The sequence below is a fragment of the Lutra lutra genome, chromosome 4 (genome assembly GCF_902655055.1).
Source record: "Lutra lutra chromosome 4, mLutLut1.2, whole genome shotgun sequence".
Taxonomy (NCBI): Eukaryota; Metazoa; Chordata; class Mammalia; order Carnivora; family Mustelidae; genus Lutra; species Lutra lutra.
In genome coordinates, this window is record NC_062281.1 from 125,766,260 (window position 1) to 125,791,619 (window position 25,360).

The following is a 25,360-nucleotide window of genomic DNA, read 5'->3' on the forward strand; positions in this document are numbered from 1 at the left end:
TCTGCTCTATCATACTTCATATGTACAAGATATTTAAAGGCCTTCCTCGGTATCTGGTTTATAGCAGTTATTTGATTTATGTGACAGCTATTTATGAAACCTGCCTGTCTGTGCCTCTAATTTGGATTTATAATGTAAAAGTAGTACATTAACATTCATTCATAGTAAGTTAATATATTCTTGCATCATGTACTTTGAAGTTTTTTTATTAGGTGTACGAACATCTAGGATTCTTGCGTTCATTTGAGGAAATTTACTTCATTATGAAATGGTACTTTTCACCCCAGTAATATTCTTTTCTCTAAAATCTACTTTGTTTGATGTTGATATAACCACTCCAGCTTTCTTCTAATGAGTGTTAGGATGGTATATCTTTTTCCATCCTTTTGATATTAACCTGCTTGTATCTCATGTTTAAAGTTGGTTTCTTATTAGGCAGCATAGAGTTAACTCTTGCTTTTTTGCCTTATAATCTGTACCTTTTAAGTGGGGTGCGTAGACCATTTAAATGACATGTGGTTATTAATATAGTTCCTCTATATCCAGGCAGAAAAAGAAAAAATCTCTTTTTCTGCCTGGATTGAGTATTTTTGGGGTCCTAGTTTAGCTCCTGTGTTGGTTTGTTAGCTATAACTTTTTATTGTATTATTTTAGGGTTTCCAGTGCACATATTTAAATTATTACCATCTGCCTTCAAGTGATATTATACCACTGCATGTAGAGCACAGGAATCCTATAACAATCTATTTCTGTGTCTCGTATCTTGGTTTTTATATTGTTGTTGTCACACAGTTTATTTCCAGATGTGTTACAAACTATACAATGCATGGTTAGTAGTTTTTGTTTAAATAATTATCTTTTAAGCAATTTAAATAATAAGGAAAAAAAAGTATATTGGCCCATGAGGTAAGCATTTCCAACATGCTTCATTCTTTAGTGTAGCTCCAGGCTTCCATCTGGGATCATCTTCCTTCCATCTGAAGGGCTTCCTTTGACATTTTTTATAGTGCAGGTCAGCTGAAAGGTTTTTATATGCCTAAAAAAGTATTTATTCCACCTTCATTTTTCATTCTTTTTATAACGACTTTATTTATTCATTTGAGAGAGAGAGCGCCTGCAAGCAGGGAGAGTGGCAGGCAGAGGCAGAGGGAGAAGCAGGCCCCCGCTGAGGAGGTGGGACTCAGTCCCAGGACCCTGGGATCATGACCTGAGCTGAAGGCAGACACTTAACTGATGGAGACACCCAGGCACCCCTAAAGAGCAGGCATTTGAAAGAATGTTTTTTCTTTAAAACTTAAGAGAGAAGGCACTAAAAACAAACCAAACAAAACCACAACTGATTTCCTCGCTTTCCCTGTCTCTGCTTGAGCAAAGTGGAGAGAGCTAGAAGGGAGACAGTAGGACTATGGAAGGTGTTCTGGTGGCTTTGTCCTGCTTGGTGCCTGGTGTCTGAAATGGTGATCCTTGAAGCAAAACATGGCTGTTAATTCCTTGTCACCCCATCCTTGCTGATACATATGGTACTAGAGCAACTAAGAAGTCTAGGCCCAGAATAAAAATCAGGGAAGCTTCCCCTGAAATGTTGTAAGCCTGAGATCATGAATCTCTGTGTTTGTAAGAAGTACAGCAGCACTAACTGTCCCCAGCCGAGCCCCTGAGCTGAGGGAAAGCACATTTGTACCTGCTCTTGCTCTTATCAAGAGGACATCTGGAGGTATTCAGAGTGGGAAGGAGAGAGATCTCTTGCTTTATAAGGTGTCCAGGGCTGGAATACCATCCTAGAAATACAGGGTTTTAGAGACTAAAAGGTCTTGACAGAAGATCTTGTCCAACTTTCTCATTTCACAGACAAGTAAAGGGCACTTCCCAAAGTTGAAAAGAGTTAGCATCAACTCGAGGATGAGAGTCTGGGATGAGAATCTGGGTGGATATCCTGTTACCTTGAAAGATATGCCTCCTAATTAATGCATAGAGACATCTTGGTTTCAAGAACTGTAGGTATGTTTTTGACCCTTTTCCTATTCTTCACAGATAACATTTGACAATAAGGCCCATAGTGGAAGAATTAAGATAAGTTTAGATAATGACATTTCCATCAGAGAATGTAAAGACTGGCATGTATCTGGATCAAGTAAGTGGTGAATTTTACTAGTTTTCAAAAATGGTTATTAAATAAAAGAAGTTACTAAATTACTGGGATATGTGGAGCATCAAATGAAAGAATCAGATCAATCCCAAGTTCCTAACTCTCTGCAAATAGATCAGCTCATTGTGGGTGTCTGGTGTTCCAGGCAATGAGTAAGTTATTAGTAACTGAAATGACTTTTGCTGACCCCCTATATGTTTTTACCAAAAAATGCACAGGACCCCCCCAGGAAAGAAAGTTACATATGCCCATACTAATATTTACTGAGTGCTTACTGCATAAGGACTTCCACCTACATTTTAATATTTTTAAAATATCCTTGAGATAGGCAGCACCCCTATTTACACAAATGAAGAAACTACAACTTAGAAGTGAATATTGGGGCCTCTGGTCATACAGCCAGGGAGAGTCAGGTGGGATTGGACCCTGAAGCATCCTGCACTAATATTTTTATATTTAGGAATGAGGAAAGGGTACATTTTGGAAATACGGACATGAATTCAAGTATAGACTAAGTACGATTGGAAATTTGGGGGAAATTGACTGGAAAACAATTGATCTGTCATTTTTTAGTCCCTTTGGTATGTTGTGCTGGATTAGGTCAGGGGTTCTTGGATTCTGGTGAGAAGAAGAATCACCCCAGGTCCCTCTTAGATGCAGTTTCCCTAGCTCCCTGCAAGGCAGTCAGTAGGTCTGGGGTGGGGCCTAGGAACGTGCAGGTCACCCTTAATCACGCAATACTTGGAAAATCATTGCCTTAGGGCTTCCTACTAGTTGATCCACAAATTTCAGAAGTGGTAATGAGATAGTGAGGATAAATGAAATTTCTTCATTGTAGAATTCTTTTCATTATGAGGTAACTTCACATATTTGAGGCTCGTGAATCACAAATTTTATTTCAATACAAAATTATTTGAAACACAAGCCTGTCTTGTCATCTGTAAACCCTACAATACTTCTCCACAAACTCTGGAATACAGAAAATGAGAGCATATGAAAGTATGTTGGCATGGAGGCTTTCTCTCAAATGTTTGTTTCTTAGTTTTAAAATTTTTCTAAAGTAGATGCAGACATTTTGATAACAATTAGATGCTCCTTGGCCAGTATTAATGGGATGCTTCATTATAGAACTTTCAACTATAGAACTATAGTCTTAAGGGCTTCTCTTTTCATCAGTGGGGAGCAGTCTACCTTGTCAAATAAAGACAGGCTGTGTAGCAGAGCATATGAGGGCTGAGATCTCTGCTCACCTCCCTTCACCTGGATTCACTAATGCTGGCCATGACTTTGTACTTGCCTTTCTCCAGACTCTCTGCGTGGGTGGCTCCGTCTTAGCACTCAGGTCTTGCCTGACACCTGCTGCCCATTACTATGCCATATAAAGGGAACCTCTTCACCCCATTCCCCCCACACCAGCCTCTCTCATTTAGGGCAGTGATTCTCAACTTCAATGCCAGCTGAGCGAGCTTGTGAAAATACAGTTTCTGATGCAGTGGGTCTAGGGCAGCCCTAGAAAGTGTGCATTTCTAACAATTCCCAAGGGATCCCCAGAACCACTCAAACAGAGTGACAGATGCTGGAGACAGACTGCAGAGTTTGAATCCTGACTTGGCCATGTACTGGCTATGTCACCTTGGGCAAGTTTCTCTGACCTCTTTGTGCTGCATTTTCTCACCTGCCAAGTGGGGATAACCACACACCCCTGGTTGGGGTTGGGCTGAGGATGATATGACTTAATACACATAAAGTGCTTAGGACTGTGTGTGGCACAGCAACACAAGGTAGCTATTATGCCTATTTTCTCCATACCACTTCCTCCTGTCTGGGAGTCTTCTGTTCATTTACTTGTGTACTTCCCTACATGCGGCGCTGCCATTAGTGGAAATTCCACAAGTCGGGGGCCTATCTTGGTCACCACTTGTATCCTCAGCATCTAGAGAAATACCTGAGACACAATAGGATCTTAATAAGTATTTTACATCCAGATAGTATATTTTAATAGGATGCCAGGAAGGCTAACTGCATTAAGTACAAAAGACCACAGGCTGATAATTAAAGATCTGTTATTGATGGCCATAATAATTTTTAAAAGAAGGACTTTGAACTTTCTTGAAATACTCACGTGAAGAACACTTAACCAGGGCCTTTTCACTCTGTTGTCTTTGCAGAAAGAATGTCTAAATAATCTAAATTATTTTAAAAAGCAGCGTAACGGGTTCAGATAAAGTTTGAAAATGCTTCTGAAGGATGCAGAAGGACCTGAGTCGGTGGAAAGGCACATCATATTTTTTGGATAAGCGATTTTACATTATGTATATGCCAATTCTCCCTAAATTAATTTATAAATTTAGCACGATTCCCCCCCCCCAAATTACCAGTAGGATTTTTATTGGAATTTAACAATCTGATTCTAAAGAATGTATGGAAAAATAAACAAGCAAGAGTAGCCAACACATATTCCAGAAAAGAGTGATAAGAGGTGTTTGCCTTAGGCATTAAAATACACAAAAACATCAAAAGGGTAAGAGATGGTTCTCAAATACATACAGTAATTTGGCAGCTGATAGAGACGGCATTTCAGATCATTGGGAATAAGATTGGCTCTTTTGATTGGCAAAAATAAAGTTATTAATTTCCAACGGTGGAGAAGATGTGGGGGTATGTAAATTGGGGTGATCTTTTTGGAGGGCAATTCCTTAGGATTTCTTTTTAGAACCATGTATTTGCCTTACCCCAACAATTCCATCTCTAGATATTCATTTGTCTAAAGAATCACTTGCACCTGTGCTCAGAGAGGACAGATTATAATAGGAGCGTCCTTATAACTCTAATACATCTATCCTGTGGTATGCAATGCAGCAGTTCAAATACATGAGGCTAAGAATGAAAAGAAGAAAGAAAGAAGTAGCGCTCACCATACTAATGTCCCATTGCATAAACAGGGCCTGCTCTTTCCTTCCAGTTCAGAAGAACACTCACTACATGATGATCTTTGATGCCTTGGTTATTCTGACCTGCCTGGCCTCACTAATCCTGTGCCTTCGATCTGTGGTTAGAGGACTTCAGCTTCAGCAGGTAAGGCTTGCTGCTTTCTAGAAATGCTATGGACACTGATTGACAGAGAAATTCACCGTGCCTCCCCTCTTTTCCCTAAAGGAATTTGTCAATTTCTTCCTCCTCCATTATAAGAAGGAAGTTTCTGTTTCTGATCGAATGGAATTTGTCAACGGATGGTACATTATGATTATTATTAGTGACATATTGACAATTATTGGATCAATTCTCAAAATGGAAATTCAAGCTAAGGTAATTTTTTTTCCTACTTATGCCATCATTAGTATCAGATTTGCACTCACATTTTTCCAGAATGTGAACATTTGCAGAGTAAATGATTTCTTTCAAATGTTGTATCAAAGAAACTTAAAATCCATAGAAGTAAGGTTCTTAGATTCATCAGGAAATCTCTTGGGCAGAGCTGTCCAAAGGTGATACACAAGCCTCTGCGTCAGAATCATGTGGGAACTACATGTTGACTTATCGGCAGGTTTTAACACTGTGAGAGCTCCCTCTTTGTTGGTGCACTTTTTCACTAGGCTATCACTTGCCTGGTTTCCACCCTAAATCACAGGCTGGTCTTCTGACTCCCTTTGCTGGATCCTTCTATCTCTAACTGACTAAAGGGCCACTGCCTCAAGGTATAGTGCTTGAACATGTGCTCTTTTCTGCCACTGTCTTGGTGATCTCCTCCTGTGCCATGGCTTTGAATAGCAGCTCTCTGCCAGTCATTTCCAAATCTTTATCTCCAGCTTAGAATTCTTGTCTGAACTCTAGTCTCAGATATCCAACTGTTGATTTCGCGTTTTCATTTGGATGTCTACTTGGCCTCTCAAATTTAACATACCTAAAACAAAGCTCCCCAAATCTCCACCTCCACAGTCCAAACCCGCTTCTCCTTTCTGACTTCGGTTAATGGTAACTCTTCTCAGTTGCTGGAGACAAAAGCCACGGATGCATCCTTGACTCTTCTCTTTCACTAATCCCCTCCGCCCTCCATCTAAACCAAGAGGAAATTCTATCCATCTATCTTCAGAAACTGTCTCATCACCTCCACCATGACCAGCCTGATCCCAGCCACCATCAGCTCTCACCTGTATTATTGCAAGAGCCTCACTCTTCTGACAGTCTGTTCTTTTTTTTTTTTTTTTAAGATTTTATTTATTTGACAGAGAGAGAAGGCAGAGAGAGGGGGAGAAGCAGGCTCCCTGCTGAGAGCAGAGAGCCTGTGGCAGGGTTCCATCCCAGGACTCTGGGATCTTGACCTGAGCCCAAGGCAGAGTCTTAACCCACTGAGCCCCCCAGGCGCCCCTGACAGTCTGTTCTTAACAACAGCAACCCAAATGGGATCATATCACTCCTGTTCAGAGCTCTCAATGCCCCCCACCCCCAGCCTATCAGAACAAAATGCAAAGTTGTTAAATTACCCACAAGGCCCTAAACTACCTACCTCCTTAGCTCTATGACTCTGTACTCTCCCCCATGGCTCCCTCCTTCTGGCTGACTCGCTGTCTTGCCTGGCATCCTCCTGCTGTGGGACCTTTGCCCCTGCTATTCTCTGTGCCTAGAACACTCCTCTCCTAGATTTTTCCTTAGCTTGCTCCCACACTGCCCTCAGTCTTTTTGTTCAAATACCACCTTTTCAGGAAGACCTTCCTAATCACCCCATTGAAAATGCAACCCAGATAGCCATTCTCTCTCCCCTCCCCTGAATTTTCTCCTCAGCACTACCATCAGCTAATGTACTGAAGGTTTTGTCAATGTATTTCTGTTCTCTCTCCCCACACAGACTAGAACGCAAGCTTCACAAGGGAAGGAAATTTTGTCTCTTGGTTCATTTCTTTGTTCTTAGCACCTAGAACAGTGCTTGAATCACATCAACCCCAAAAACATTTTTTGGCCCCAATGAATAATCTGCTTCCCCCCACTCTTCTAGAGTCTAACAAGTTATGATGTCTGTAGCATACTTCTTGGGACTTCCACCATGCTCGTGTGGCTTGGAGTCATCCGATACCTCGGCTTCTTTCAGAAGTACAATGTAAGGATTCCGTGGATCTCCGTGCTGCTGGTATTGCTGTCTTTTCTTGGCTGAGGGACTAGCGGATTCTAACGGCCTCTCTTCCTTTCCCAGCTCCTCATTCTGACCCTGCAGGCAGCGCTGCCCAATGTCATCAGGTTCTGTTGCTGCGCTGCTATGATTTACTTAGGCTACTGCTTCTGCGGATGGATTGTGCTGGGGCCGTACCATGATAAGGTACCGATAAACAACTTTTTCCCCGTTTCTGTTAATTCCTAAAATAGTGCCAGTGGCTCATTACCCTTTTAAAATAAGCCTCATCCATTTTTTGATATCAGCCTGAAAATGTTGAAGGTAGAGTATATCTAGCGCCAAAAAGTGGTACGTGTGACCAACTGGAGAGAATAATTAATTCACTCAACTACTTCACCTTCTTTTGTGGAATATCTCAGATATTACATCTTTTTTTTTTCCAACCTATGACGTTAAGATTAGTCCATTGGATTCATCAATATATATTAGAGTATGCTATTTAGGCAAGACTTTTGGAAGTGTGATTTTATTAAAAAGGTAGTATAGAGAGAAAGTTGAAGAAATATTTGAAAATTTTGTTACCAGGGTTATCAACTGGATTATAATGCCATGAACCTAAGTGGAGTTAGCTTTAAAATGAGAAGTATAAGCATGCATGTTAGGACTTGGGTATCTCTACAGAAGTGTTTCTAGGATCTCTTTCCATGTAGGTAAAGCGGATGGTAGGAATTGACTCAGAAAAGCACCAAGAGTGCTGGCCGGCCGCTTCTGCTTCAGTTCAGGCTACCCCATTAAGGGGAGCATCAAGAAAGAGCTGCTTGTTCCCAGGAAAATAGTAGGCATTATACAGGCTGTACAGATCACACAGCAAATGCTTGCAGTTTCGTCAAATGAAGCACATTGTTTGCAGAGGTAACTTGGGATATCTGGTCCCATTATTTTTAATATGCTGTCATGAACAAAATCGCTGCTGGGAAGGAACATGGAATAAAGTAAACTTTCTCTTTTCTTTTTCCAGTTCCGTTCTCTGAACATGGTCTCTGAGTGCCTTTTCTCTCTGATAAATGGAGATGATATGTTTGCCACGTTTGCAAAAATGCAACAAAAAAGTTACTTGGTCTGGCTATTTAGCAGAATTTACCTCTACTCATTCATCAGCCTCTTTATATATATGATTCTAAGTCTTTTCATTGCACTGATCACTGATACATATGAAACAATTAAGGTAGGTTCATCAAGAGTGGTAAGTAGCAACATTTCCAGAACTTGTAGAATGGTAATAAAATATGGTACCTAAGAGAGAGGAGATTTGATAGAATGTCAATTTTTTCAGGGTAGAAAAAAAAAAACTTCAATTTTAGATACTGAGACACAGAAAGGAAGAATTAGAATTTGTAGAATGTTCAAAGTTTTGTCTCCAAGTAAGCTTTTTCACACAAGCTTTCTAAACTTTTATTAGAATTACAAAGATCAGGGGTGCCTGGCTGACTCAGTCAGAAAGTGTGTGACTCTTGATCTCAGGGTCATGAGTTCAAGCCCATGGTGGGTATAGAGAGATTACTTAAAAACAAACAAACAGGGGCGCCTGGGTGGCTCAGTGGGTTAAGCCGCTGCCTTCGGCTCAGGTCATGATCCCAGGTCCTGGGTTCGAGCCCTGCATCGGGCTTACTGCTCAGCGGGGAGCCTGCTTCCTCCTCTCTCTCTGCCTGCCTCTCTGCTTACTTGTGATTTCTCTCTGTCAAATAAATAAAATCTTTAAAAAAAAAAAAAACAAACAAACAAACAAAAAACCACCTTAAAAAATACTTCTAAAATTTAGTAGGTTTTAAGTGAGCAAAACATACGACATTTCAAAATTTTATGGGGAAGTTTTAAAATCCAATTTTCATAAAGAAAAAAATGACCTCTTAGTTCAGAATGTGCTGTGACTGAACCCATACTCTTTGCAAAGCCCTGCCTGGGACCATCCTAGAGGCCAGTCTCCAGAAGAATGAAGGGATTAGTATATCAAGTACTAGCCATGTATGCTTTATACATGTCAGAAATATGATTTGAAAAGCTGTTATTTATATTGTCACTCACATGGGATATTTTAAAAATAAGTTCGAGCCCTTTGAAATATGGAAAGGCAGGGTAAATATCCATGTACATTTAAATTTCTAACAACTTTTACTATTAGGTATACCATTGACATAGGCGTTCCACTTGGGGACTTTCTTTTGGGTATGAGAAGGGTAATGAAAGATGATGTCATACAAATGATCCCACGGATAGAGCAAAGGTTAGCAGGGGTCAATGGGTTATGAGTTGATAATTATACATACCTTGATAATGAAGCCAGGGCCATGACTTCATTTTTACTGAATCAGATTTCAAGAACTGAGTGTCCTCAATACTTGCTTGGCAGACGTGTCCTTAGAGTCACCAAGAGCACTGGGAAAGAGTATGGTTGTACCTGTCCAAATCCCTCCCCTTTGCTCTAAAAATTCACTGCCTTTAGCTTTGCATGCAGAGAACTATACACTATTTGAGGGTGATATCCAGGTCTCAAAGAGTTGTAATATGAGTTGACAACTCTTTTTTTTTTTTAAAGATTTTATTTATTTATTTGACAGAGAGATCACAGGTAGGCAGAGAGGCAGGCAGAGGGAGAGGGAGAAGCAGTCTCCCCGCTGAGCAGAGAGTCCGATGTGGGGCTCGATCCCAGGACGCTGGGATCATGACCTGAGCCGAAGGCAGAGGCTTAACCCACTGAGCCACCCAGGCGCCCCATGAGTTGACAACTCTTGATGACACAAGTCTGAGACTCACAGTTTAGATGTTTACCTCTTTCCATGAGCTCAGAGCACCTGTCAGGTGGGCAAGTGATGGCTGATCTTCTCTGGTCAGGGCATGTTCTAGAGACCTTAGACCCCAAACTGAGGTTAATACAAGGCCCTTAAACAAACCTGTCTGTCTGGAAGAGAGACTCCAAAAGGGTATGGAAGCTGAAGTCTCTCTGGAAAGACCACTCAGACTCAACATGCCCATTTTGTGTTGAACCAGATCCACAAAAGAGCCTATGAGGACACTGCAGAGTTCTAGACTCACTTTTCCTTAGCTAGACTTAAGAATGGCTCTAGAGGCTTTATCTACTTGAAAATACTTGGAAGTGACTGAACTATTCCTCCAGAAAGATCCCCCTCCCTTGCCAAATGATCCATTTTGAATTTGAAATATAGCTGTTTTCAAGGGACTTATTGATGAGAGTTTTTTTTTTCCTAATTCTTCTGTGTAGCATTACCAACAAGATGGCTTTCCAGAGACTGAACTTCGTACATTTATATCAGAATGCAAAGATCTACCCAATTCTGGAAAATACAGATTAGAAGATGACACTCCAGTATCTATATTCTGCTGTTGTAAAAAGTAGCTATCAGGCTAATCTGTGCCCTGGAGGGAAATATAATGTGTAGTTGAGTTGGGAAACTGTATGGATATTTTAAGATCAAGTGTCATAGGTTTAAAGACTATTACTTTGAGCAAACTTGTAATTCATCAAGAACTATTTATATTTTTAAAAGAAATATTTAATGTCTTTTGCAGCTTTGTGTTGGGTTTGTGTGTTGTTTTTTTAAAACTAACTTTGATGAGAGAAGCTATTGGGTTCTTGTTATTTCTTGTTTATTTTACCATAGCTTTAAAATGTAGTCTCCATCCCCTCTTTAGCTCTTAACCTCTTGCTTCCAGCTCTTCTGACTGGGTTGATTGTATCATGAGTAGAGAACAATGCCTGGTTGGACTTCACACAACTCTCTCACCCTGGTCTTGACCACTCTCTTGAGGTTCATCCCTGAGAGAGAGGGGATATGGTTGCTGTATATCAGTAATCATTGTATTTTAAAACCTTGTCTTAAAGGACAGAGTAAGAAAGAGACAACTGTCACCAGCAAACAGTCCAAAACTTGGTTCTGAAGGACAACTGTTATGTGATGCTGCTTTTAGTTCTGCAAAGGATCAGGTTTTCTTAGTATTCATGTATAAGTTTTTTCTCCTTCAGTGTTAAAGTACAGAGTTGAAAGAGTATCCTCTATATATATAAAAATTAAAGTGCACACTTTATCCATTCTGCAAAGATTTACTGCTTGTGTGGGCTTGCACAAACTCTGTGATGTACTGTGCCCTTCACGGGCACGTTCAGTCTCACGGAAGAGAGTGTTTCAGTGTCAGGAACTGCAGTTTCAGGGGGAGAGGTTCTAAAACTCACATTAAATATATTTTGAAAAACATCCTGAAAATGTAAAAATAAGCAGGAAATGTATGCCTTAAAAAGACACAGAAACAAAGTCTCCACTTCTTGTATACTGCTGATTGGAATTTCAGGGATTTTACCAATATGCATCTTTGTTTTGTGTGTTATTTATTCAAATAGAAATGAATTCAATGATGTGCAATAAAGGTTTTCTCAAAGCACCTTTTTTTTTTTTGTAAAGGAAACCAATTTGTTAATTTTTAATTTTGTTTAAGGGTTAAATGCATATTACCTTGAGATACTGAAGTCTTACTATTTAACATAATGACAATCATAAAAATGACTCCAGGTGTTGAAATGTGAGGTTTTACAATGAGTATAAGCTATTCTTCCAGGACTTATGGCCTTTAAAAAATGGAAAATCTAGGTCTCTGGATCCCCTGGTGTTTCATTTGCAAACTGAAATTTGAGATACTTGGAGTTCCCCACTGCAACTATTTCTCCCTCTACAGTGTTTGATAAGAATTTACTTACTGTTTTTTAAAAAAATAATACCTTTATAAAAATTAAAAACAATACCTTTATACCTACCAATACTGTATGTATCACCAATTACAGGTATTTAGGCCCATGTATCTCTTCTCCACTTGGTGAAACTAAGGAAACTTCTCCAGATCAGGAAAGCCATTCAAGGGCAGTAACTGTTAATTATGTCTCCATCAGTGTGGCAGTGTGGTGAGAATAAAGGCTTTGGAAACTCAAAGACCTGAATAGAAACCTTGGATCTACTACAAATTGTGTGGGTGACCTCAGGGCTGTAACTTAAGCCTCTCTGAACCCATTTTCCTCATTTCAAAAGGAGAGGACAGGACACAGAGTGCTGAGTGTTCTGTGAGATAACATGTAAATCAAGCTTCATAACTGGTGGGCACTCAGGGTTACTCTGGTCCCTTGAAGCACACAGCCCTTGCACATGGTGAATGTTCGTAATAAATGCACTATTAAGGGTGCGTGGGTTGGCTAAGCCTCTGCCTTTGGCTCAGGTCATGGTCTCAGGGTCCAGGGGTCTAGCCCCACATCAGGCTCTCTGCTCAGCAGGGAATCTGCTTCCCCCTCTCTCTCTGCCTGCCTCTCTGCCTACTTGTGATCTCTCTCTCTGTCAAATAAGTAAAATCTTAAAAAAAATAATAAATGCACTATTAACAACAAATTTTCTTTTAAAATACCCAATCATAAGTTATTTAGTAGGAATATGAAGTTTTAGAAAACACCTGTAATGAGAAGTCGGCTGATATAAAAAGAAGTCATCCCAGTTTACAGTCCCCCTCTAAAGGGATTGTTGTTCTTAGTGGAGTCCTAGCGTTTTGAGATTAATAGGGTAGCTCTTCATGGTGAATTTTCTTTCAATTAAAAAGCCTTGAAAATTCCGTAGCGTAAAAACTGTGCATATACATGTGCTATATACATGATATGTATACATGTACATATTTACACAATATATATATAAACATAGTATGTCTTACTTTCCATATGCTTCCTCCAACACTTTCCAATCAAGCCACAGTCTGTCTTTTTCATGGAGTCCACATCCTCCCCACAAAAACCACACTGTACCATTTCCTCTCCTCTTCCAAAAAGGAACCTAACCAAACCACCCTTGCGCCCACCTGTAGGACCAGTACTATGCAAACGGGATTTTCCAAGCCTGTCCGCACCCAGTGGGCACCTTTGGTGAAAAGAACTCTAAAATAGGTACTTTTGCCTTAAAAGTGACTTTCAGAAGAGGGTCAGTTATGCATATCTATTTACCTCATTCTGTCCAATTACGTCTACCTGCAGGCGCATTTTAATATAATTACCTGGCAGAATATTCTTTGCCCTAGCTAACCCCAGAAACCTTTTAAGCACTTGCCGATCCAAATCGCCTGAACTCAGGACTTTGCTGCTGCTGCTGCTGCTGCTGTTGCTGCTGCTACCACGGGGAAAGAAGGAATAGGGCTCCCCGGAAACGAGGCTGTCGGCCTGGTCCAAACTGCCAAGTCAACATTCCCGCAGCTGAGCATGACATTTGAGCACGTGCCCGAGAACCTCATTTCCAGCAGGCCGGTGTCCTTTCCTTTGTGCCCTGGGAGGGAACAGTGGCGGCAGCAGCAGCAGGCTCGGGCTCGGGATGCCGCTGTGCCCCCCCCCCCCCCCCCGCTCGGGTCCTGCACGTCTGCGCGATCCCTCTGTCCCGCCCAGGGCCACGCGGACACGCACTCCCTGCGCAGAAGGTCCGCTCCAGTTTCCTCATGCGAGCGAAAGGCGGTTTGTTTCTCTTTTCCTCGTGCCTCCGTAGCGCTTAATATCTCCGGGACGTGGCCCTTGAGCCTTGTGATCGTGTACTTAAGAATACAAACACGGTCTAACGAATGAACTTATCCGAGTGAACTTGCCGGTGGTGCAAAGTCCTAGAGCAGAGGACCGTCTCTTTCTTATCCCGGTGTCCACAGCGCCCAGCATTCGGCTTGGCACGGAGTCCCGAAAGTATCAAAATAGAAATGACTAGAGTAGTGCGCGGAATGGTGTAGAAAACCGACGCACAGAAAGGCAGGCGGCCTCGGAGGGCAAGGAGTGCGCGCCCCCGCCGCCCGGGGGCAGTGTGGAGCTCCAGCACCCGGTTCCCTTTGGACGGCTCTTCTCCCCAGCCGGAGCTCGCGGCAGACACCCGGGACGCGGGGCCGGCCGGCCGGCCGCATCTCCCAGCATCACCCGAGACCAGAAGGCGGGGGCCTCGGGCCGGTTCCTCCGGGCCGAGGCAGGTGCAGCCGTCCCACCCTCGGCCTCATCCTCCTGACTCACGGGGGCCGCACCATGCCTCCCGGCGTGGAGGCTCTGGACCTTCCGGCGTGGAACGGAGCCTCAGGCGCGTCCTGGGGCCCCCGCGGCAGGTCAGTACCCCCGAGGCGCCCGGCTCCGCCCGGCTCTCCAGCATCCCACGGTCCCTCCCCGGGGACGCCACGCCGCCCCCTCCCCGAGGTGCGTTCCTCCCGGGGTCTTCTGGCGGCCGCACCTCCGCTCCACCTCCCACCGCCCCCGCCGGCCTCCGCTTCGCTGCCTCCCGCTCTCGGGGCTCCGAGAGGCCCGCCGGGTTCCACGTGGGAAGAGTGCCCCAGGGCCCGAGTTGAGAAGCTCTCCGCCAGCTGCCCGGTCTGCCCAGCCCCGGCGGGAGGCGAAGAGGTGGAGGAGATGGCTCGGGGGCGGGGCGGGAACGACTGAGCCTCGCGCCCCTGGACTCCCGGCGCGCACTTGAGCCCTGCGGTCCCGCCGCCGGCGCCGTCCCCGCGGCGGCCGCAGTCCTCACCCCCGGGCCCGGGTCTGCGCGCGCCGGCGGCTGCAGGAAGGGTAAGAGATGGGAGCCCGCCTGGAAGGGCTCCGACTTTGGGGCGGGCATGCCCGGGAAGGCCGAGATGCGTGTGCGCTGAGCGGGTTTTCCTGCTCGGAACCCCGAACGAAAGCTGTGGAAAGTTTGGAAGACGGAGGCACTGGCCCCGCAGCCTTATCTGTTTCCCTGGGCCGGGAAGCCCCGAGACAGGATCAGGTGTTTTCAAGCTAACGATCAGGTGAGGCGCCTGAGCTGTGTCTTTCAGGATGTCAGATTCTGGAGGAACTCTCCTCAAGTGGATGCCTTTACTGTTCTAAACTAGAGCTTACTTGGGGCCTTGGGAGTGCTTACATTCACTGCTTGCAGTTGGTTAAATAAGGCTGGGCTTTGCCTTCCGGAACAAACAGGCCTTTTCCTCAGGTGGGAGGGTTATAGTGCGGCTAACCCCCATTCCTCTGCTTTTATGAAAAGGCGTACAGTTCAGCTGGGTGATGCTGCCAAGGGGCCCTACCTCCGTGGTCAGAGCTGCAACCACCCAACTGTGCAGCTGACCCCGGGGGTGGGGAGGTGGGGGAGGCTGAGTACAAACAGGCCTTGGCTCCCCCACCTCTGCTCACAAAACAAATATAGAGGTGGGCCGTTAAATTTTCTTAAAATAGTGTAGAGACTCTCCTGCTTTTCCTGCGTGGCGTTCTCAGTGTTATACGCGGACTTAATGCTAGCAAGGAAAGCCAGAATTTAGTAGAAGCACTCACTTGATCTCTGCTGGCTGTCCTGATAAGTAGTTCAAAGCAAGGGTGGCATATACTTTTCTAGTGTATGTGGAACCCATGTTCCACTCTTCGCCTCACTGTTCCCACGCAGAGGTCAACATAATGATGCCAATTTGATTTAATTTCCTGCCCTTAAAAATCGGTATATGCTGATGAAGTATTTGAGGAGGCCGTGTTCTTTTCTCGCAAGAAGGAGCATATCGAAAGTGGTGTTTTTTAACAACACAATAGTAAATATAAAGTATCCTAATGAAGCAAGGAGGAAAAGTAGGGAGACAAATTTTGCAAGGTCAGTTTTGAATGAGAAGACATAACTTTGGTACAACTTTTTTGACAACTGGATACTGGTCAATGTTACACCAAAAACGACCATCTCTTCTAATGCTAGGTGTCTATTTTTAATGGGGCAGATCGGCAGAAATTATACATTTCTTCCATCTGCTTTAGCTCTAAACCCCTGTTCTGAAAGGGGGAGCAAATGGACTCTGGCTTTATTTATGGTGTTCGGCTTGGACTGGTAAACAGGCTGGTGCTTATGGTGGGTGTGGTCTATAATCTTTCTCTTTTTTAAATCTTTGTGCCAGTATTTTTCTCAGCCTATTTCTTCCAGGAGTTAACCATTTGCATCCACTCCAGAGAGTATCTCCAGAGGCTCCCACTCTTTTTTTTTTTTAATTAACATATAACGTATTATTTGCCCCTGGGAGTACAGGTCTGTGAATCATCAGGCTTACACATTTCACAGCACTAACCATAGCGCACACCCTCCCCAATGTCCATAACACAACCACCCACTCCCTATCCCCCCAACCCTCAGTTTGTTTTGTGAGATTAAGAATCTCTTATGGTTTGTCTCCCTCCCAATCCCATCTTGTTTCATTTTTTTCCTTCCCTACCAGAGGCTCCCATTCTTACAGTGTGGAACACGTACTCAGCTCTCCCCACAAATAGCTTTTGAGGGATTCAGATTTGAAATGTATGTGTGTGTATGTCTGGTTGTGCGATGCCAGTGGGAAATTGGATTTTATCATTGTAAACTGAGAATGGAAGAAGGGGTTATTAAGAGACAGGTGGAGAAGTTGTCTAGAACATCAGGATAGGAATTCTGATGTTTTCTGTTGAAGGGACCAGCTACCTCGTTCTCTGCAGAGGTGGGATGTGGGCTTCACACTTTCAGGAACTGCTCACCACCTCTGTGATGTGCTAACCAAATAGCCCAAGTGTGGGGGAATCCGGCAGCTTCTTCCTTTTGAGTCAGCAGTCTCAAGATTTTAGCTCATCTTCCTCTTCATACTTTGAGTCAAACTCCCATGACTGTAAATTTAGCCTTCTGTAGCAAACCTCCTCTAAACCAGGTTCTGTGGCCTGGACCCATTGTAAACACCCATGTTCCATTCTTCGCCTGACTGTTCCCATGCAGAAGCCAACATAATGGTGCTAATTTTATTTAATTTCCTGCCCTTAAAAATCGGTAAATCTCGATGAAGTATTTGAGGAGGCCGTGTTCTTTTCTTGCAAGGAGGAATATATCAAAAGTGGTGTTTTTTAACAGCAGAATAATAAATATAAAATGTTTTCTAATGAAGCAAGGAGGAAATGTAGGGAGACAAATTTCGAACAGAGTGGCAGAGAATAGAGAACTGAAAGTCAGGAATGATCCTATTCATAAGCTGAGCTCTTCAGGCTCGGTCTCTATCAGTGAAGTGAAACCCAGGATAAGACAAACCTCAAAGCTTAGTGGGAAAACAGGTGGCTTCTTGTGGCTACAACTTTCAAAGTAAAATCAGTAGCTGAAAGAAACCATTTTGGCCAGACAGTTAGAAGTGGGATCTTCCCTGAGGCTGGGCTGTTCTAGGTTCCCTGTGTCATTTCTGAAGAGTGAGAGCTCCCTTCGGGGAGCTCTGACATCACATGTTGTGAGATTCATAGAGAAAAGAAATTTTATTTCCAGACTTCATTCTTTTTTTACTCAGGCTGCAATATTCTTCCCAGGGGCAGATGTTTAGAGCCAAGTTTTGATTGGTTGGTTGGTTTGCTTTGGCAATCATCTGGAGGGTTTTCATCCCATTTTCCTTAGCCTACCTCCAGCTGAGCTTTCTACTCTGTTTTGATCTTGGGTCTCTGCTGCCTTCCCTCTCCCTCCCCACAAGTCCCCGGGTGACAAGACAGCTTTTGGGGGGGGGATGCCAATATTCCTGTTCCCTCTGTTGGGAGATGGCTTCCTTTCTTCTCCTTTGAAGGTGATCTCCCCTTGAATATATCTGGTATTTCAGCCTAAAGCATCTGTCAGGCAATAATTGGTGACTAGTGAAGCTAAAGGTTCGGAAATACTGTCCTTGCTATAATTCCAGGACACCCATAATTTAAGTGATGGGCTTAAAAAAAATCATGTCACCTATGGTGACTGGAGGGAATTGTTAGAGATAGGGTGAATCTAGGGATTCCCCAACCGACACGGAGGTGGGCTTGTCTAAAAATAAGGTAAACTCATTCAGTGGTTCGAGGAGAAAATGATTAATTATGGCTTTGTGGCTTTTAATTTTATTTTTCCTTAGGGATAGGCATCAGCATGACCCTGTTAAATTGGGCACTTATTGATATGTTAGAGAAAGCAAAATGTAAGGAATGCCATAATTCCAGTCATTTTCTCAAGCTTCAAGTCTTTTTTTCCCCTAGGCTGGCTCCGTGCCCAGTGCAGAACCTACTTGGGGCTTCATCTCAAGACCCTGAGATCATGACTTGAGCAGAGATCAAGAGTCAGAGGCTTAACTGAGCCACCCAAGCTCCCCATCTTCTCCAGCTTTAAGTGCTTTGGGAATCCTGTATTGCTGAGAAATGGAGTTTTGCTTTACTTATCTCTGACCTAGAGAGCCGATTGGTCAGGATGTGTTTTCAAAAGGGGTGTGACTTGTTCAGAACAAGCACTTTTAAAATGTGCAGACTAGTTCTTCTTTTTTGCTGCTCAGAGGCAGCAAAGTGGTGATGGGAGATGATTTTATAGGAACTTGGTGACATGGTTGGTCATGTCTAGGGAAATTCCTGAAAGTTGTAGCATGCATATTCTTTATGAGTAGCTCTAGTGGAAAATGAAAAGCCATTCAGTCTTTCTTCCCAGTGCTTCTCAGGATTAGAATGGGCACATCATTTATGTTCTGAGAGCTATGCTTAGAGGATAACCAAGGTTTCTTTCTTTGACTTTCTTTTCCTTTTTTTTTTTTTTTTTTTTTTTTCCTCCTTGACTTCCTTTAATTAGGGCCTAACTACCTCAGAGCCTCAGCTGTCTGGATCACTCTCTTTCTTTCTTTCTTCCTTTCTCCTTCCCATCCATTCCCTCCCTCTCCCTTCCTCTCTCTGTCTCTCTCTCAGCAACTCTTCAAATCATGACAAAATCAGTTCATTGCAAGAATTGGAGTAGAAAGGGCACCTGGGTGGCTCAGTGGATTAAAGCCTCTGCCTTTAGAGGCTCAGGTCATGATCTCAGGGTCCTGGGATCCAGTCCCACATCAGGCTTTCTGCTCAGTGGGGAGCCTCTCTGCCTTCCTCCCTTCCTCTCTCTCTGCCTGCCTCTCTGCCTACTTGTGATCTCTGTCAAATAAATAGATAAAATCTTTAAAAAAAAAAAGAATTGGAGTAGAAGAAAAACCCCAATGTGGTTTGTTGGGATTTTTCTAAAGTCTTCCATCTGCCAGATTGCCCTGTGACACCCCCACCCCTGGAAACACCACAGTTCAGCCTCTGCATGACTTCCCCACTTTCTCCCTCCCCCATGAATGTTGGGCAGGGAAATACTGGATTACATGTATTATTAGATCCTCTTTGACATAGCTTATTTTAACTCATAATGGTAACTCAAGAATCTGTATGTCAGTCACCAAAAGTCAAGAAAATGTGGAAAATTTAAAGAAGAAAATTAAGATTACATATAACACGACTTCACCAAATTACCAAGACTTTTTTTCCTGGTTTATGCACTTCTAGACTTTTAAGATGTCTAATTACAGATATAAATGTCAACATTTTTAGAAGGATAGAACCTCAATATATTTGTTTTGTAACTTAAAAAATATTAACAATATGCATAGACATCTTTAGGCCAATACAAAGTTGTTAGTAGGGTTACAGTGAACATTTTTTTAGCCATCGTTCTGACTGGTGCTTGTTCTGAAAAACTCACACCCCCTTTGAAAACCCATCTTGTGGGGCGCCTGGGTGGCTCAGTGGGTTAAGCCGCTGCCTTCGGCTCAGGTCATGATCCTAGGTCCTGGGTTCGAGCCCCGCATCGGGCTTTCTGCTCAGCAGGGAGCCTGCTTCCTCCTCTCTCTCTGCCTGCTTCTCTGCCTACTTGTGATTTCTCTCTGTCAAATAAATAAATAAAATCTTTAAAAAAAAAAAAAAGAAAACCCATCTTGTTTTTTGTTATGCCACATTTGTGGCATAAATCCATAGAAGCTTGATTCGTAGATCCCAGTTACTGTCTGTCCCAAGTGCCCTTCAGAAATTTACATTTCCATCAATAGAGTTTTGTTCTCGTTATGATAAATAAAAATTGAGATTTTCACCAATTTGTTAGCCCATTTTTGTTGTTAAATGTTCACTGTCCTGTTCAGATCCTTGGCCTGTGATTACACTGGGTTGTCTTTTTCTTACTAATAGCTGAGAGCTCTCTACAGATAACAGGTCATAAGCTTTTCTGTCTGTTCAAATATATTGCAGACCTTTTCTGCATTCTGTCTTTTAACTTCTTGAAATCATAGATGTTTGTGTAAAGATCTTTCAGTCTTCATTGGCTTGTAAATTTCGTCATCTTTAGAAAGGCCATGTCAAATCCTATTTTAAAAAATGTCTAGGGGCACCTGGGTGGCTCAGTGGGTTAGGCCGCTGCCTTCGGCTCAGGTCATGATCTCAGGGCCCTGGGATCGAGTCCCGCATCCGGCTCTCTGCTTGGCAGGGAGCCTGCTTCCCTCCCTCTCTCTGCCTGCCTCTCTGTCTACTTGTGATCTCTCTCTGTCAAATAAATAAATAAAATCTTTAAAAAAAATGTCTATCATATGCTCCAACCAATTTTATTTTTTTTTAATGTATCTAAGTTTTACTTTTGCATTTAATTTCAAGGAGGACACTCCTTTTCTCTCTCCCCAATGTATTGTGAGTTTTCGTGATAAGTCATGGAATCATTCATTCTTTGGAAAGACTTTAGGAATATTAATTGAAACAAAATAGCAACTCAATTACCTAAAACTCTCTAATGTATCTTGGTTAAGCACACCTTTTCAGTATATTTTTAATTCAAATTTTCCTACCCGTGTTTTAGACTTTGCATTCTTGTTATTGTATTGCTTTTATTATATTTGTTTCTGTGGCTGGCATTATTATTAGTTCACTTTATCAGGTGTTAGCCAAGAAATGTTCATGTTGTCAGCATTGTTGTCTCCTTCATTGACCCATTTCTTCCCAAAACAAATATTCATTGAACACCTCTTATGTGTTAGGTGCTCTGCTGTATGCTAGGGGATATAGTGACTAGCAAGACTGGACCTTCCTGCAGTTCTCTTGTAGGGAAGACCAATGAAGAATGTTATCTTAGTTATAAAGGAAAATCAGTGATGGGAGAGGCAGTGGGGAGCCAGGCATGCAGAGAGCTGGGCAGAGCAGAAGGACAGGTGAAGCAGCAAATGCATATGTCCAGATCAGGATGTTCCAGGGCTAGGAAGGAGGCCATTGGGGTAGTGAGGAAGGGGAAGGGTGGGTGTGGGAAGGAGGGGCGCAGGAGATTTTTAGGCAATGATGTTGGGGGGGGGCTTGGATTTTAGTTTGAGAGCTGGGGAAAGCCACTACAGAGTTTTCAGCAGGGAATGATATCTGACTTGGGCTTTTAACATTACCCCTCTGACTAGCCTGTGGGACAGGGAAGGCTGTTAAGTTGTCAAGTGAGAAGTGACAGGGCATGGACCAGGGAGGCTGCATCGGATAGAGAGAGAGATGGAGGCTAATCCATGATGTGCTTTGAAGGAAGACTTGATCAATTGGATGTGAGGATTGATGAAAAGGAGGACCCATCGTAGGGCTCTGGAGCACAAGTTCCTACACTTTCCTGCCCATTAGAATCACCTGAAAATCTTATCAGAAATCTTGATGTTCAGCTCATAACTGGACCCCAATTAAGTCAGAATGTCTTTAGGGGCTGGAAGCCAGGCACTGAAACGTTTTAAAAGTCCCCAGGTGCTTCTACTGCGTAGCCAAGGGGGGGAACCACTGATAGGGGAAGTGATTACAGCTGAAACATCTGGATAGATGCATTGAGCAGATGGGTGGAGAAAGGGGTGGAGAGTTGATTGAGAAATCTCTTAGGCGGGTGGAGTTTCAAGGAAGAGGTTGGATAAGGGAGTCTGTGAGAGAGAGAGACTTGCTGGAGTGGCAAATGTGAAGAGTCCACATCATGTGGGTAGTATTTAAAGCCACAGGACGGGGCAAAGTCTTCTAGAAGGAAGGACAGGGCTGGGGGTGGAGGAGCCCTGGAACTTGTCCTGAGGCACTCCCATTCAGATGGGAGAGGAGCCAGCGAAGGAGACCGGGAAATGCCCAGTGAGGTAGGCAGAAAAACCAGGGCAGTGGGGTGTCCTAGAAGCAGAGAGAAGAGGTGTTCCCAGGGCATGTCGTGGTCAGCTGTATCAAATACTGCTGAGCCCTTACGCAGCAGCCTGAGGAGTGGCAACTGGAGCCCGCAGCAGGGGAGGGCGCACCTCGAGCAGTTCCAACGGGGCAGAACAGATGGAACGCTCTAGACAGTCAGAAGCCCGAAGAGACCCTGAGCAAAGTAAATGTTGGATTTGTACCATCAGATGGCTTCACCTGTTTTTTCTTTCTCATTTTGATAACGTGACCGTGTAGAAGTCTCCTGATCTTAGGGACTAGGATCCTATTGTCGGCTAAATTCCGCACATTTCGAAATGGGAGAAAGTGTATTTGAAATACTAGTTTATTTGCACATAACACTTTTTTTCTTCATTCTTTACCATTCTACAGGCCATGATTCCTTAAGAAATATTTAATTCTGGGATCAGGAAGGAATACTGTCGGGGACAGCAACTTGCATTCTTTGGGGGCGGGTTGCAACATTAGGGACCCTTAGGTGTCTTATTCATAAAATAACGAGACAGAAACTATAATCTCTCAGGTAGAGGATTTCAAACTGGGTGCAGAGTAGAATAACCTGGGGAGTTTTTAAGAGCTCCCCCCACCCAGATGCCCAGGCTGCACCCCCACCAATGAGGCCAGAATCTCTGGGAGTGGAAGCTGGGCTTCCGTGGTTCTCAAGTGCCCCCAGGTGACTGTGTGTGGCCGAGTTGGTAAACAGTGGTTTTGTGTTTTTGCCTAGCTCTTCTATTGAATGACCCTATTCTTGGGTGTGAATATATTCCCTACTCTCAACAAAATCAGGAAGAAGGGAGGAATGGATACTGGGCAGGCAGTTAGCAATGTCTATCAAGGAAGGCTCAAAATTTACCTTCCAGGCTTCCTTTCACAGGCAGGGATGGATGGATACTCGCCATAAAAATGAGGGAATAAAGGAAGTCCTGGAAATGCGGAATCCAATTTGGGAAGAAGGTGAAGGGAATTCCCAAATGGATGGCTCTTAATAGGGATTAGGAGCAACCAGTGTATAGGTTGGAGCAAGAGGATGTATGGGGAATGATGAGTTGAAACAAATTGACAAGTTGCCCCACTTTTTTGAATATATTGAAGGAAGCTGGCAGATTCAGCCAGTTTGGTGATGAGCCCTTGTCAGTATGCTGAAAACTGAGCAAATGGGGGAAAAGGCAATTAACACCAAAACCTTCTTTTTACACGAAAGAATAAAAAATAGGGTGGGGGGTTGCCTCCTTGGCTCAGTCAGTAGAGCATGCCACCCTTAATCTCAGGGTTATTAGTTCAAACCCCATGTTGGGCATGGAGCCTACTTAAAAAAAAGAAATGTATACATACACATATATATAAAATTTACATTTATATATAATATATGAATATAATTTATATTTATATATACAAAATCACAGTGTACTACTGGCTCAATTATGAAAAGTATTTGCATATTCACTTTGTAAATTTTGAATATTAATTTATCTAAAAGTTTTATTAAAATTTTATTGGGACAATGGAGAGGTGAATGTGTATGTTTGCTGGTGGGGAGCAGATGTAAGAGCTAAAATCATCTTTTCTATAGGAGGATATGAATTGATAATATCTAAAAGAGTAATAAATAGTGGGATAACATTATTGAGAAATATTAAAATAAGTAACTGAAGAGAAACATGAAAGAAATTTCCTCCAAGGAGCGAAAATCAGGGGTGGGGTTGTTACTATTCTTTTGAAATTATGTGCACTCTTAAATTTGGGGGGAAAAGATGACATTGTCGGGGGAGTAGGTGGGACCAGATGAAACAGAGCTCCCCAGATGTGGGTTCCTGGAAGGCTGGTGGTACTTATTGGTCCCTGTGCTAAGGATAGAGAAAGCATCGACTGGAAGTGGTTCCCCTGCTTCTGCTGTGTCATCCTCTGGGACGAGTAAGAGAGTTGTGAATTAGGAAAACCATTCTGTTCTAGCACCACTGCGTCGATATAAGATCCCCAAGCAGTGATGTCTGTCAGGAACTAGGGGAACAAACCCCAACTCCCCCCAAGCTAAGGAGTTTATAATGTCAGCAGGGACAACAGAAGAACAGCCACTGAGGTGGGGTTGGAGCTCTGAGAAGCTCCAAGACTAGAGAAGTAGTCTCAGAGATTTTTGATAATTTACCCCATCAACTAAAAGAACATCCACCCTCTCTGAATGTGATTCTGTATATTGTAAGTAGAATCATATCCACTATGAAAAAGGTGAACGTTTTTAAGAGGTAGGCAGAAGAAGAGGGAGAGAGAGGATCTCAAGCAGACTCATGCCCGGAGTGGAGCCTGTTAGGGGGCTTGATCTCATAACCCTGAGATCCTGACCTGAGCCAAAGGCAGACACTTAACCAACAGAACCACCCAGGCACCCCCTAAAGAGCTTTCTTGATAAATCTGTTTCTTTTTTCCAGATAAGATCTACTTTTCATCTTTTTTAAACTCATGGCAAGCAAAAGTTGCACTAGGAGAGTATTTGAGTTTCCATTTTCTTGATGTTAACATGGGCCCTCATTCATTTTCCAGTGAGTCTCATTTTTTTGCCAGAACCTTTATGTCCCTTGCCCACCTTGTGAGGGTTGACTAAACAGGAAAGTATACTTCAAAAGTGCTTAAATGGGCCACATAAGCCTTTAGTGGTAGGGCCATGCCGAAAATCAGTGAGGCCACCACCATCAAGACCCTACTTTGGTAAATGGCTTTCTTCCCCAGGGTGTGTTGCCTACCTATGTGAGGCACAGGTATCCTTCATTCTGACCAGGTGAGGGCAGCTTCCCTGTGATACACAATGATCCCTCCATTAAACCTTGTAAACCTTCACTTCTGGCTTTGCTAGGTTAGTCCACTTAGAAGCCCTAACCCTTTCTTCCCACATACCAGTAATTGGCCTTAACTCCCACTTGTGTGCACACACACCTCTTTGGATGCCACTAGAGTAGAAAACAGTACTTTCTACCTCTTTCTATGTAGGGCAAGGGTCATGCAAGCTGAGAAACTAGCAGCCTGGGCTGGTTAGCTTATTTGCTGAGCTGATTACACGAAAAGGAACAAGGTGCCGTCATCGAAATTGGTGTGTGCATTT

General features: G+C 43.3%; 2 protein-coding genes across 11 annotated transcripts in view; both read left to right on the forward strand.

The window, feature by feature from the left end:
* Positions 1 to 11,707, forward strand: part of MCOLN3 (mucolipin TRP cation channel 3) — a 60,373-nt gene extending 48,666 nt beyond the window's left edge. For 4 of the 5 annotated variants that reach the window (XM_047727642.1, XM_047727641.1, XM_047727640.1 and 1 more), the window contains exons 7-13: positions 2,032 to 2,131; positions 5,109 to 5,221; positions 5,303 to 5,452; positions 7,137 to 7,238; positions 7,332 to 7,454; positions 8,269 to 8,475; positions 10,528 to 11,707. In XM_047727642.1, coding sequence (XP_047583598.1) covers positions 2,032 to 2,131; positions 5,109 to 5,221; positions 5,303 to 5,452; positions 7,137 to 7,238; positions 7,332 to 7,454; positions 8,269 to 8,475; positions 10,528 to 10,662 — 930 coding nt within the window. In that variant the 3' untranslated portion in view covers positions 10,663 to 11,707. The remainder of the gene's footprint in view (positions 1 to 2,031; positions 2,132 to 5,108; positions 5,222 to 5,302; positions 5,453 to 7,136; positions 7,239 to 7,331; positions 7,455 to 8,268; positions 8,476 to 10,527) is intronic. The other variant, XM_047727643.1, reaches the window with a different exon arrangement.
* A 2,431-nt stretch (positions 11,708 to 14,138) lies between these two features.
* MCOLN2 (mucolipin TRP cation channel 2) overlaps positions 14,139 to 25,360 on the forward strand; it is a 53,736-nt gene continuing 42,514 nt past the window's right edge. Inside the window, exon 1 of one of the 6 annotated variants that reach the window (XM_047727241.1) lies at positions 14,139 to 14,411. In XM_047727241.1, coding sequence (XP_047583197.1) covers positions 14,335 to 14,411 — 77 coding nt within the window. In that variant the 5' untranslated portion in view covers positions 14,139 to 14,334. The other 5 variants (XM_047727243.1, XM_047727246.1, XM_047727242.1 and 2 more) reach the window with 5 other exon arrangements.